We start from the raw sequence: 14,153 nt of genomic DNA on the forward strand, positions 1-14,153 counted from the left end.
CGGTGCAGGCTCGAATGGCCGAATGGCCTACTCCTGCACCTATTTTCTATGTTTCTATGTTTATTCTTACTACCAAAATGCATGATTCCACCATTTGCTATACTATATTCCATCTGCCACTTCTCTGCCCACTCTCCCAACCTGTCCAAGCCCTTCTGCAGAGACCCTGCTTTCTCTAGACTACCGGCCCCTCCACCTATTTTCGTATCATCCGCAAACTTGGCCACAAAGTCTTCAATCCCCTCGTCCAAATCATTAATATACAACGTGAAGAGCACTGACCCCTGCAAAACTCCACTAGTCACTGGCAGCCAACCAGAGAAAGCCCCCTTTATTGCCACTCTTTGCCTTCTGCCATCCAGCCAACCTGCTATCCATGCTAGTATCTGCCCTTTGATACTGTGGGCTCTCATCTTCCATAGCAGCCTCACATGCGGCACATTATCAAAGGCTTTCTGAAAATCTAAGTAAACAATATTTACTGACTCTCCTTTGTCTGTCCTGCTATTTACTTCTTCAAAGAATCCCAGCAAATTTGTCAAGCAAGAGCTCCACTTCATAAAGCCTTGCTAACTACAGCCTATTTTATCGTGAACTTCGAAGTACTCCGTAACCTCATCCTTTATAATGGGCTCTAAAAGCTTACCAACCACCGAAGTCAGACGATTCTCCTTTGCTCCCTTGTTGTGCAGCGGGATAATATTGGCAATTTTCCAATCATCTGGGTTCTCTCCTGTCTCTAGTGATTCTTGAAACATCACTATCAATGCCTCCACAATCTCTAAACCCTCCTCTTTCAGAACCCTAGGGTGCAGTCCATCTAGTCCAGGTGACTTATCCACCTTCAGCCCTTTCAGCTTCCCAAGCACCTTCTCCCTAGTAACAGCCACTCCACTAACTTCCACCCCCTGACTCTCTTGAATTGCAGGCACGTTGCTGGTGTCTTCCACTGTGAAGACTGATGTAAAAAAGTTATTCAATTCCTCTGCCATTTCTTTATTCTCCATTATCCCTTTTCCTGCATCATTTTCCAGTGATCCAACATCCACTCTTGCCTCTTTCTTACTCTTTATATAACTGAAGAAACTCTTGCCATCCTCTCTCATATTATTGGCTAGCTTACCTGCGTATTTCATCTTTTTCTCCCTTATTGCCTTTTTAGTTACCTTCTGTTGTTTAAAAGCTTCCCAATCCTCTGGCTTCCCAATAATCTTTGCTATGTTATATGCCTTCTCTTTTAGTTTTATACTGTCCTTGACTTCCCTTGTCAGCCACAGTCGCCTCTTTTTCCTCCAAGAATATTTCTTCCTCTTTGGAATGAAAAGATCCTGCATCATCCGGATTATTCCCAGATATTTCTGCCATTGCTGTTCCACTATCACTCCTGCTAGGATCCCTTTCCAGTCAATTTTGGCCAGCTCCTCCCTCATGCCTCTATAGTCCCCTTTGTTCAGCTGTAATACCGACACATCCAATTTCATCTTCTCCCTCTCAGTTTGCAGATTAAAACTTTCATGTTGTAGTCGCTACCACCTAATGGCTCCTTGACCTTGAGTTCCCTTATCAAATCCGGTTCATTACATAACACTAAATCCAGAATTGCCTTTTCCCTGGTAGGCTCCACTACAAGCTGCACTAAGAACCCATCGCGGAGGCTTTCGACAAACTCCCTTTCTTGTGGTCCAGTACCAACCTGGTTTTCCCAGTCTACCTGCATGTTGAAATCTCCCATGACTCTGAGGGGTGACCTTATTCAGGTGTATAAAATCATGAGGGGAGTAGAATGCAGAGCTTTTCTCCACAGAGTAGGGGAATCGAGAACTAGAAGGCACAGATTCAAGATGAGATGGGGCAAGATTTGATGGGAACCTGAGGGCAACTTTTTCATACAGAAGGTGCCGTTGCTGAACTGTCGTAGATGGGCAGATATAATGATAGCATTTAAAAAAAATTGGACGGACAAATGGATAGGGAAGGTATACATGGGTATGGGTCAGGTGTGGGGAAATGGGCTTGGATGGGACATTGACATTGGCATGGATGACTTGGGCCAAAGGGCCTGTTTATGTGCTATCTAACTCCATGATTCTATGCTGGTAATGCTCTTCCGATCAGGCAGCATTTGTGGAGAGAAAATCAGATAACATTTCTAACCTGCGATCTTTTTTTATCATAGCTGCAGAAAATGCTGATATAAATCCAAGTCTCATTGAAAGGCTGAGGGCTGGAGAGAACAGAAGTTCTTTGCTAGGTAGCAGAAACTGAATGATGTTAGTGAAAGGCTTGGATAGTGTGGATGTGGAGAGGATGTTTCCACTAGTGGGAGAGTCAAGGGCTAGAGGTCGTAGCCTCAGAATTAAATGATGTTATTTGAGGAGAAATTTCTTTAGTCGGAGGGTGGGGAATCTGTGGAATCCTTCGCCATAGAAGGCTGTGGAGGCCATCAATGGATATTTTTAAGGCAGAGATAGATAGATTCTTGATTAATACAGATGTCAGAGGTTATGAGGAGAAGGCAGGAGAATGGGGTTGAGAGGTGAAGATGGATCAGCCATGACCGAACGGCAGAGTAGACTTAATGGGCCGAATGGCCTAATTCTGCTCCTGTCACTTATGACCTTATGACCTTATGATATGTGGGTGATAGAAAATGGGTGATGAAGATGGCTGCTTGGAGATGTCTGAAATGATGGAATAGAGAAAAAACATTGGAAGTGTGAGACATGGTGTTGTAAGTTTTGAATTCTGTCATGGTGTTGTGATCATCTGAGGAATCCTAAACATGAAGGTGATCATTTGGAACTCCAGGTTCTGAGGTCTTGTACATTCCTGAATTTGGTTGCTCCACCATTGAGCAGCCATTGTTTGACCACCAGCCTCCAAGTTGTCTCCTCCCTGAACTCTGTTCCTTCTCCACTGTTCTTGCCTCCTATAGGATGTGATTAAAACCCACTTCCTTTTGAACCAACTGTAAGTCTTCAGTCCTAATGTCTGAAAACATTTCTTAGAATTGGCCTTGTCTTCCACATTGAAGCACAAAACTGCTGATGCTGGAAATCTGAAACATTGAATTGAATTGAATTGAATTGATTTTATTAGGGACAGTGCATATTAATAAACCTTTGCATGTAATATGCAAGATTGTAGCCAGTAGCTGATTTCCATCTTTAGTCCCAACACAAGGTAAACACATCCCAAACAAGGTAAAAAACAAAAGACAAAAACAAAAACAAAACTAACAATAAAGTAAAAAAGTAGCAATAAAAGAGTGCCATAGGATAATTTTAAGGTAGATTATGATTGCAATTTTGATTTTGCAGTAACCATGTTTTTAGATGTTTGGTAAATGAGGTAAGGGTTGGCAGATCCCGTATGACGCATGGTATCGCGTTCCAGGTCTGCGACGCTCGATATGAAAATACTGACTGCCCAAAGACACTTTTCCTAAACGGGACTTTTGTGTTTTTCTTTATGAAGTCCTTTAACGGAGGTGGGGCTAGTCCACGGAAGATTTTGTAAACCAAAATCGAGTCCAAATATTTTATTACGTTTTCCCAGCTCAGCAGATCAAATTTCTTCAGGATGCTACAGTGATGGTACATTCTGGGCTTTTTGTCAAGAGTTTTTAGGGCTTGTTTATAAGCAATTTCAACAGGCTTTAGTGTGGACTTACATGCCAGTGACCAAGTTGTTATACAGTAGGTCATGTATGGCACAATCATTGCATTAAAGTATAGTTTGGCTGAATCAATAGTTAAATTATTTCTAATATATCTAAAGTTGGACAAATGAAGTAAAAGCTGACAATAATCAGCAGAACAGCTGGCAATTGTAGTGAGGTTGATGATATTTCAGATTGACCCTCCTGTTAGAATTGATGAAAACCTTTAGAGACTTCTGATATTGATGATGTTCTCCCTCCATGGATGCTGACTGACCTTCTGAGCATTCTCAGCACCTGCAGTGGTTTCCTCCCACATCACAGACTTGTGGGTCGGTAGATAAATTGGATGCTGTAAACCACAGTGAGTGGTAGAATCTGGGAGAAGTTGGTGGAATTGTGGGGAAAATAAAATGGGATTAGTGTAATTGGGCGCTGATGGTTGGCATGAAGTATGAGGCGTGTTTTGGACTCCGATTCAAATCAACAGTTTTCTGGAGCTGGAATTATATTTTGGTTCTCCCTCGCCACCTTTGAAATTGCAATTAGTTTTATGTAAAAGAGAAGTTTAGTTCAGCATGGAAACAGGCCTTTCAGCCCTCTGAGTTAGCGCTGATCACAATCCTCGCACATTAATACCACCCTACACACTCTACGGACAATTTACATTTATACCAAGTCAATTAGCCTACAAACCTGTATGTATTTGGATTGTGGGAGGAAACCGGAGATCCCAGAGAAAACGCACACGGGTCACGGTGGGAACGTAAAAACTCTATACAGACAGCACCCATAATCAGGATCAAACCAGGGTCTCTGGCACTCTAATGCAGCAACTCTACCACTGTGCCACTACGCTGCTGATATAAACGCCCAGAACTGTCCATGGATTTGTCTTTTTTAGGAGATTTCAGAAAGGGGGTTGAAATTTGTTCCTGTCCCACACCTTCAGCCCAACAAACTAACTAAAAAGGTGCTTGTACTAATGCAATCTTGCCCATGTTATCAGGATGATCAAATATTAGATGATGTCTTCTTATATTAACTAGGACAAATAAAATTCCTTGTTTATTTAAACATGGATTGTGGTGTATTTTTTTGTAAACTTGATCCAACAGAATTTCTTGTTAAAATTTCAGGAGCTGGAAATGCAGGCTAGAGCTCATGGTCTGCCCACCATGTCTTCAGGTCTTAGTCCTATGGAGCTGGCTGCCCACCTCGTCAAGCATGAATCCCACCAAGGGGGAAATGGTTCTGATTATCTGCAGCAAGCAACATTGCCTCAGATGTTGAGTGAACTCAATGAAGGGTCCTATAACTATTTGGATCCTTTATCTCATTTCACAGACTTGTCCTTCAGTGCATCTTTAAAACAAGAGAATCGGCTTGATGAAACACTAATGGACAACACCATCTCCGTGGGCTCAAATCATATGTCTGCGACATCACCCAGTGCATCTAAAGGTAGTAGTAGGAGAAGCAGCTTCAGCTCGGATGATGATGAATTATGATCGATGCAGTGATCCAATAAAGGACTGAGATTGTTCTATTTCTCAAGAAAAATGATTAAAACACAGTCGATTTGCTTAACTACTGATTTCCTGCGAGCCATTTGCACATTGGTATTCCAAATCTTCACTGTATAGGGTCAGAACTCCTTCCTCATCCATGTTCATTTTACTCTGGTGCTGCTAATCCTTCATGAGAAAAGCTGGAGTTCACAAATAGCCAAGTTAAAATTGTGTATTTTCAGAAGCGATATAACATTTTGTATGAAGAATTAACATGGAATGTAAATCTTCCAACTCTTCCTTATTTTATTCTCAAAGGGCCAATTGATTCATTTACTGAGCACTAGGTGGGAGAATTTTATTTGCCTGTTAATTTAAAAATGTAATTTTGTGGAAGGGTGAAGATTACCGTGGCTGGAAATAATTGGAGGTAGCACCAAAATCTGTCAAACTAAGTCTGACAAATACACACAAAACTAGATATGTAGTTGGCCTGTCCCAATGGAATGATTGCAGATGCAACGTGGTTTATTGAAGGATCTGACAAAAATGTATTTCAGAAAAAAACTTTATTGAATGTGTCTGCTAAGAATTTTAAGTCAGAAATGTTTTTCTCCTTGGTCAAACTGTAAGCATGTGCTTTGAGGAATTTTTTTTTTAGGTTTGTCAAATCTTGCTTAATGGGATGTGGAGCAGAACAGTGAACTGCTTCCCATTTTTTTGTTATTTAAAAACGGAAATTGAGCAAAAGGGAGATTTTTTTTAAATTTGAGAAATACCCAGTTGAGTCAAAAATAACCACATTCTTATGGTAATTAATCCACAGCTATGGTGAATTAGTTGTATTGTGCACACACAAACACCAATGTTTAGAGTATAATTAGTATGTACATTAGTTTGTGAGAATTGTAATGCATTAAGCTAATGCAAAAAATAGAAATATACGTCAGGTTTTTCTTAAGTTGGATAGGAAGTGGGACAAAGAAATAGTGGAACAAATCAATTGAAGAAAAATACCTTTAATTATGTTTATATTAAGTAGAAGTGTATCAGTGTGTTACTTCCCATTTTTGTATTAAAAAGGTAAATAGGTTGTCAAATTTAATTTCTACATATTGGAGTTGACCATTATTTTTATATGCTATTTCAACATCTCAATGCAAGGCATTTTCTTCACACAAATGTACATTAATCAGATGATAGAACTGTTCTCTCCATAATGGATCCATTTGTTAATGGAATACGAGTGTCATAACATTGTTGCATTAAAAATATAGAGGTAAAACAGAAGCCCTTCAAACATTTGCCTCCATCTTTCTTTATGAGCAAGGGAATCCTAAAAATAAGGCACTGTGCTACAAGATATTGAGAATGATGTGGTCAGATGGAGATGAGTTCTAAGAAGAGTTTTAAGAGGAAGCAAACAGAGAAACGAAGGAAAGGGGATATTTCAAAGCTGAAGTCCCTGCTGACAATATGTGTAAAAACAGAAGAAAGCCAGATATGGAGAAATGTTAAACGTCAAAATGTGTCTTGAGGCTGGATGAAATTATAAACATGGGGCGTAGTGAGATTTTGAAGGGACTTAGACAGGAAAGGGGATTTTAAATGGACTGATGACTTAGAACTACATTTGGCTAGCAAAAATGGAAGAGGCGGTGGTAAGCAGGACTTGATGCAGATTAGAATGTGGTTAACTAAATTTGAATTAACTCTTAATTGCTGCTGATGGTCTTGTTCCCGCTGCTGAATAAGGCTTTGGATCTGCTGGAATGCTATATTTTGTAGTCTGCAACTTGTCGCAAATTAATGGGATATAATGGTGGGGTGAGGTGGGTGGGGGAACTTGTGTGACACCATTTTTGATCACTTGCATTATAGATTAAATCATAACATGGGAATTGTAAGCAGCAGTATGTCTTTTGGCTCTTTGCATCTTATCCCTTGAACCTTGCTCTTTGTTGTCTATGACGGCTGATTCCATGTTCTTGTATCATTCCCCACCCCCTGATATTCGTTAATTTTTCTTGGTGTATAATCCATTATTCTCAGTCTTGAATATACTCAACATTCACAGTCTGTGGAAAATTCCAACCATTCATAACAATATGAATGAAAACATTTCTACTTTTTATTCTGGTCCAAAATTGCTGATATCTTTTTCAGAGCCAATGCTTTACATCCCTTGTTTTGGAAGGACATCCTTCAAATATCCAGACATTTTTAAAAGTAATGAGCATTGATTGTGTATGAATCATTAACATTTACAGTAAGGTTTGGAAAAAGTTGATTTCATGATTCATTTTGCTGTCATTAACAATGTTATTTTACATATTTTTCCAATTAAATTTAATTTTCAATGGGAGAGAATATTTGTCATCATTCCTTTCTGTATAAATGGGGTTACAATTGTTACAATATACAGATCAGTTGACCAGTTTTGAAAATGAAGGAAGAGATGAAGATTTTGACCGTTTTTTAATGTGTAAGGCTGTGTAATGTGTAATGTTGTGGAAGGGTTTTGGGTCTTAAGCATTGACAATCATGAATATTTTTGACTTGTAAGCCTATATCCAAGACTACAAACTATTTTCAGAAATGTACTGTTATTGTATTTCGAATTTTGTATGAAATAACATTTTGTAAGATTTGTACATATTAATCTTTTGTGAAGAGATTTGTAACAGAATTTTTGTGTGAAAAATCATGTACAGTTTGTTTATATGTGACCACTGTCTGAACTATTCCTGAAGCTAGTAAATTCCTCAAAAATAGCATCAAACTTGTGATCCACTTTTTTTTTGCTTGCAGTATTCAGACTACTGTCATATGATGTTTTCCCAAAATAGAAATAGCACTAGTTCTCATTTGATTTGTTCTTACTGCAGACAGTAATACAAACACCAATGTTATTTAAAAAGGAAAGCAGAATTATGGCATTTTTAGCTTCCTAATACTATCTGAAAGATCCTAAATATAACTTACTGATTTCCCTTTTAAGAGATTATTTATTGATTGTTTTAAATAACTTTGCTTCTCAAAGGCTTGTGTAATGCCTGCAAGTTAATCAATGAGCAGTTTCTTGATCATAGTATTGCAACACTCTTTTGATCCTGTTCTATTTGTGGGCATCGGAAGATAAAACAGAAGGCCGTTTCTTTGAGTTGCGAGGACATTTGTAGAGACGCAAGTAAGAAATACTTTGAAGTCTTTATTTTATTTGGAGTCAAGTAAAATGTACATATGATGTGGGAGAATTTATTCCATCCACTATTGAAATGTGGATACAAGAAAGAGCAAGTAAGATATTCAGGAAGGATTAACAATATACAACCAAAAACAGCATCTGCCACATGCATTTATTAGGATTGGTGATAACTCAATGGGCTTCTGAATTTCCAAATGATTCAAAACTTGATTATATTTAAACCCAAGATAACAGCTTAATTTTCCCAATTTCATTTTAAGTAAGTCACATGCATGTTTTCAAACAAAATAATCAAATTGAGTCACTTCTAAGTTGGAGGAGACGCTATAGATCTCAAAGTGTTTGTTGCTGTGGAACAATAATACAAGATGGAATATTATAATTTTGAAAGGGGCAAATGCAACTATGCATCCTGACAAGCCCAGTGAAATGGTAACCAATGTACTCAAAGGAGTGGAAAAGGAAGTCAGCAAAACGGAGTAAAGATATGATTTTTGAGTAGGGGTTCATGGACATGAACAATAAATTAATATTTTGTTTGCAGGGAATATGTTGATGGCTATTAATTTTTATCAGGCCACCATTAATGAAATAACTATGAATGGACCTACCTGTGAATGATGCCACAAAGAAAATACTTGAGATGCCACTGTGTAAATTATGTATCATTTAGGATTATTATTCAAGTGCGCAGGGATCAAATACAACTACAAATTGAGAAAAATATTTCATAATTATCTAGCTCTTGAGACAATGGATGGCAAAATGTAATTCTAATTTAGTGCCAACAACAAATTTCTGGAAATTCAGCTAATTGAAAGGTCTGAGTGGGCTGCTTGAAATTGCTTAGTACTTGGTGATTCACTTGGGAACAGTTGGTCATCTGAGCCAATTTTCTCGGAAGTGAAGTGATCCAAATTGATGGTTTAAAAGCTTCTGAGAACAGATAACCCACATGCCCAAATTTCTCTGAAATTTCTCTCAATTTTCTTGATTTCTTTGTCTCCATCACAGGTATGAGACTATGAATTGACATCCACTATAAACTCACTGACTTCCATCCTGTCTCTTGCAAAGATGTCATCTCCTACTCTCACTTTCTCTGTCTCTGCTGCATCTGCTCGCAAAATAAGGCTTTCCATCCCATTCCTTCAGAGATGTCCTCTTTCTTTAATACACATGGTTTCCCACCCATACTGTTTAAGTGGATTGTCCACCTGTGCCTTCTGTGTCCTGTAAATCAGTTTTTACCCCCCCCCTCCCCCAAATGGTACAAGGATAGACTTATTCTGGTCCTAGCCCCACCAATCTCTACATCTAACACATCATTCTTCAACATTTGTGTCACCTTCAATGTGATCCAACATCATTCACATCGTCACATCCTCTTTGCTTTCCATAGACTGCCCACTCTGCAACTCAATGGTCCATTCATCCCTTCCCACCCCTTCCGCAGGTACTTTTCCCTGCAACTGCAGGAGATGTAACTCGATGTCCCTATACCTCCGCCCTTTACATCCATCCAGGGATTCCAGTTTTCCTTCCAGGCGAAACGGAGGTTCACGAGCACTTCTTTAACCTCATCTGTTGCATCCTGCACTCCCAATGTGGCCTCCTATACATTGGTGAGACCAAGCGTAGATTGGGCGTTTGCTTTGCAAAACACTTGTACTCGTCTTGCTGGATCTCCCGGTTGATAACTATTTTAACTGCCCTTCCCATTCTTGTTCTGACCTTTCTGTTCTGGGCCAACTCCTTTGCCAGAGTGAGGCTACTCATAAACTGGAGAAACAACAACTCCTATTCTGCTTGGGTAGCCTACAAGCCAACAGTATGAAGATTGAAATCTCCAATTTTTTATATATAACCCTCCCTTCTTTTCCCCCTGTCTTCTCTGTGCCTCACCTGGATATACACCCATTTCTCCCTTTGTCTTGGTCCCAGTCCTCCTCCACATATATTCCTTCCTCTGGTTTCATATTTCACACCTCTTCCATCCTTATCCCACACTTGTGTAAGAAGGAACTGCAGATGCTGGTTTAAATTGAAGGTAGACACAAAATACTGGTTACTCAGCGGGAGAGGCAGCGCCTTTGGAGAGATGGAATGGGTGAAGTTTCGGGTCGAGACCCTTCTGAAACATTGCACATTCCTTCTCTCCAGAGATGCTGCCTGTCCCGCTGAGTTACTCCAGTATTTTGTGTCTATCTTATCTTGCACTTTGTCGTTTTGTCTCTGGCCTTAGTCCAACCATCTGTCAATAAAAAAACCCTGCCTCCCCTGTATCCACCTATCACTCGCCAGGATTTTTTCCACCCCACCTCTCTTCCAGTTTTCTCCCCTCCCTATCACAATCAGTCTGTAAAAGGGGCCCAACCCAAAATGCCGCCTTATAAACGTTTTATAGAGATGTTGCTTGACCCTCTGACTTACTCCAGCACTTTGTGTCTATTTTGGCAAATCAGCAATCTGCAGAGTGTCTACATCCAAAATTATTATTGAGATGGGTGACTCTTCTGTACACAAATCCCTAATTATTGATAAAGAGACAAATATGCTTGATGTACCAAGTGACAAACAAGTCTGGTCCGTAATCCTCCTTCATTTCTATCATAATGGCATGAAATAACCTAAGAGATTGCACAAATTGCTAAAATGCCGAACCTGACATAATGAACAAATGGTGATATTTTGCCCATGCCAAGAAGCAGCATAGCGTGGAGGCAAGCTAAGTCTGAAGAATGGTCTTGACCCAAAAGGTCACCCATTCCTTTTCTCCAGAGATGCTGTCTGACCCGCTGAGTTGGACTCCAGCATTTTGTGTCTATCTTCGGATTAAACCAGCATCTGCAGTTCCTTCCTACGCAAATCCAATTGTCTTAGTGGACAGTACACAAAATTGCTGGGGAAACTCAGCGGGTCTTAGTGGACAGTCTGTTTGTTTACAAAGCTGTCATTTTCATTTAAAATTGATTACAGCTTTCAATGTAGACAATGCAGATATACTGAAGACTGGTTCTTGATTTGAATTAGTGCCTGCCAATTCCACGTAATCTTTTAGACCTTGAATAATCCCCAACAGATCCAATTGATATTGATGTCGAAATCTTGAGTTGGACTGTAAATTATGTTGTTGTTACTGTTTATTATGGTGGGTAAGGTGAAAACACCAACAAAGCATCCTTTGCTCGTCTGAAGAAGGATCTCGACCTACTGCTTTTCTCTAGAGATGCTTCCTGACCCGTTGAGTTACTCCATCCTTTGCTGTGGTAGAGAGGGAGAGAGAGGGGGAGTGGAGAGAAGTGGGGGGGGGGGGGGGGGGGGGGGGGGGGGGGGGGGAGTGGGGGGGGAGAGAGATAGAGGAGAGAGAAGAGAGAGAGGAGTGGGGAGATTGAGAGAGAGAGAGAGAGGGTGGAGAGAGAGAAAGGGAGAGAGAGGGGGTGACAGAGAGCGAGCTTAATGGGGGTGGGCGATTGAGAGGGGCCTCACAAGTGGAATAGCCTAGGGCCTCTCTTCATCTAAATCTGGCACAGGGTATAGGATAAGACTGTTAGAACAATGTTTCAAAATGTAAGTTTGGCTTGGTTTATACTAGAAGGCTTCTTACATTGTTGGACTGATAGCAGGAGATGGAACAAAAATCATATGATGCATCACTTCAAAATTAATTCTTATTATCTGGCCATTGCTAGCAAGGCTCGTGTTCATTGTCCATGTCCATCAGGTCAACTTGAGAAGGCGATGTTCAACAGCCACCTAACAATACTGCAGTTTGAATAGCAAACACATTTCCTTAAAGCTGCTCACCAGGAGTTTTGAAGATGCTCAACCCCCCCCCCCCCAACATAATAAAGGCATAGCAATATTTTGTCGAAGTCAAGATGCGGGGTGACTTGGAAGGAAACTTTGTGGTAGAACTGATATCTATCCATCCATCCATCCATCCATCCATCCATCCATCCATCCATCCATCCATCCATCCATCCATCCATCCCTCCCTCCCTCCCTCCCTCCCTCCCTCCCTCCCTCCCTCCCTCCCTCCCTCCCTCCCTCCCTCCATCCATCCCTCCCTCCCTTTAATTCGTTGCTACGCCGACACCAGACGCAGAATCGCCGAGATTTTTTCCATTTCGGTAGAGATTTCACTTTTCATTCCAAGTATCCGCTCCTGATTAAATCCAGCCCCTGGTGAACGTTCCATCGTGTGATGTCACAATGCCCAATGCTCACAGATGTCCAATCGGAATGGATCCATTTACATATGCCTTTGCACCAGCCCCAGCCCCCCCCCCCCCCCCCCCCCGCAGCCTGTGTCGAAGCACGTCATCACGTGTGCGGGAATAGAGAAAGAGGATTGGGGGTGATAGGGAATGGGAAACAGATGGACTGTCCCTACCCCTCCCCCTTCCACTCTCCCTCCCCACTATTTCCCCTCTCCTCCCACCCCTCTCCCCATCCCTCCACACTATTACCCCTCCCTCCCCTACCCCATTCCTCCCCCCCTCCCCTACAACGTATCTCCCCCTCGCCATCACTCTCCTCCCCCTTCTCCTATCTCCCTCTCCTCACCCCTCTCCCTCTCCTCCCCCTCACTCTCCTCCCAACCCCATCTCTCTTGCACCACGCACGCCCTCCCTTCCCTCTCGCCCCCTTCCCAACTCTCCTCGCCCCACCCCTCTCTAAAAAACATCTCCCTCCCTCCACGACTCTTCCCCCGCCCTCCCCTACCCCTTCTCCCTCCTCCCTCACCTCCCCTCACCCACAACCTAGCCTCTCTTCCCTCCCATCCCTCTCTCCCCATCCCCCCATGGTGCCCTCTCTCTTCCCACTCTCCATCTCCGCTCTCCTCACCCCTCTCCTCTCCTGCCCCCTCCTCCTCCGCCTCCTCCTCCCACCCCCATCCCTCTCATCCTCTCCCCACCCCCTTCCCTCTCCTCTTCTGCTCTTCCATACCCCCCTGTCCCGCTTCACCACTCTCCCCCTCCACTCCTCTCCCTCCCAGCTCATTCCCCGCCTCTCCCCCACCCCTCCCCCTCCCATCCCACTCTTCCCCCGCCCCCCTACCACTCTCCTCCTCCCTCCACACTCCTCCCCATCTCCCTCCTCCTTCCCGTCCCTACTCCCCCTCCTCCCTCCTTCTCCTTCTCTCCCCTTCCCCCACCCCTCTCTCCCCCTCCCCCAACCCACCCCCATCCCTCTCTCCCCCACGCCCCTTCACGCTCTCCCCCCCACCCCGCTCCATCTCTCCTCCCGCCCCCTACCCCTGTCCCTCATCCACCACCCCCCTACCCCTCTACCCCTCCCTCTCCACTCTACCCCTTCTCTCCACCTTACGCCACCCCTCTCTCCCCCCCTCCCTTCCCCCTCACTCACCTCTCTCCCCCACCCCTTCCCCTACCCCTTTGTCCCTCTTCCACCACTCCCCCTGCCCCTCTTTCAGCACTCCTGCTACCCCTCTCCCCCCCCTCCCCCTCCCACTCTCCCTCCCCACTCTTTCCCCTCTCTCCCCCACCCCTCTCCCCCTCCCATCCCACTCTTCCCCCGCCCCCCTACCACAATCCCCCTCCCTCCACACTCTTCCCCATCTCCCTCCTCCTTCCCGTCCCTACACCCCCTCCTCCCTCCTCCTCCCTCTCTCCCCTTCCCCACGCCTCTCTCCCCCTCCCCCACCCCGCCCCCACCCCTCTCTCCCCCTCCTTCCCCCACCCCCATCCCTCTCTCCCCCCACCCCCCTCCATCTCTCCCCCCGCGTCTACCCCTGTCCCTCTTCCAC

The 14,153-nt window shown here is 43.2% G+C and overlaps 1 protein-coding gene across 3 annotated transcripts in view; it reads left to right on the forward strand.

The window, feature by feature from the left end:
- tfec (transcription factor EC) overlaps positions 1 to 7,955 on the forward strand; it is a 97,183-nt gene extending 89,228 nt beyond the window's left edge. For all 3 annotated transcript variants that reach the window (XM_033038328.1, XM_033038329.1, XM_033038330.1), the window contains one exon: positions 4,801 to 7,955. In XM_033038328.1, the coding sequence (XP_032894219.1) occupies positions 4,801 to 5,172 (372 nt within the window). In that variant the 3' untranslated portion in view covers positions 5,173 to 7,955. The remainder of the gene's footprint in view (positions 1 to 4,800) is intronic.
- The last annotated feature ends 6,198 nt before the right edge of the window (positions 7,956 to 14,153 follow it).

Source organism: Amblyraja radiata, chromosome 19, assembly GCF_010909765.2.
Source record: "Amblyraja radiata isolate CabotCenter1 chromosome 19, sAmbRad1.1.pri, whole genome shotgun sequence".
Lineage (NCBI taxonomy): Eukaryota > Metazoa > Chordata > Chondrichthyes > Rajiformes > Rajidae > Amblyraja > Amblyraja radiata.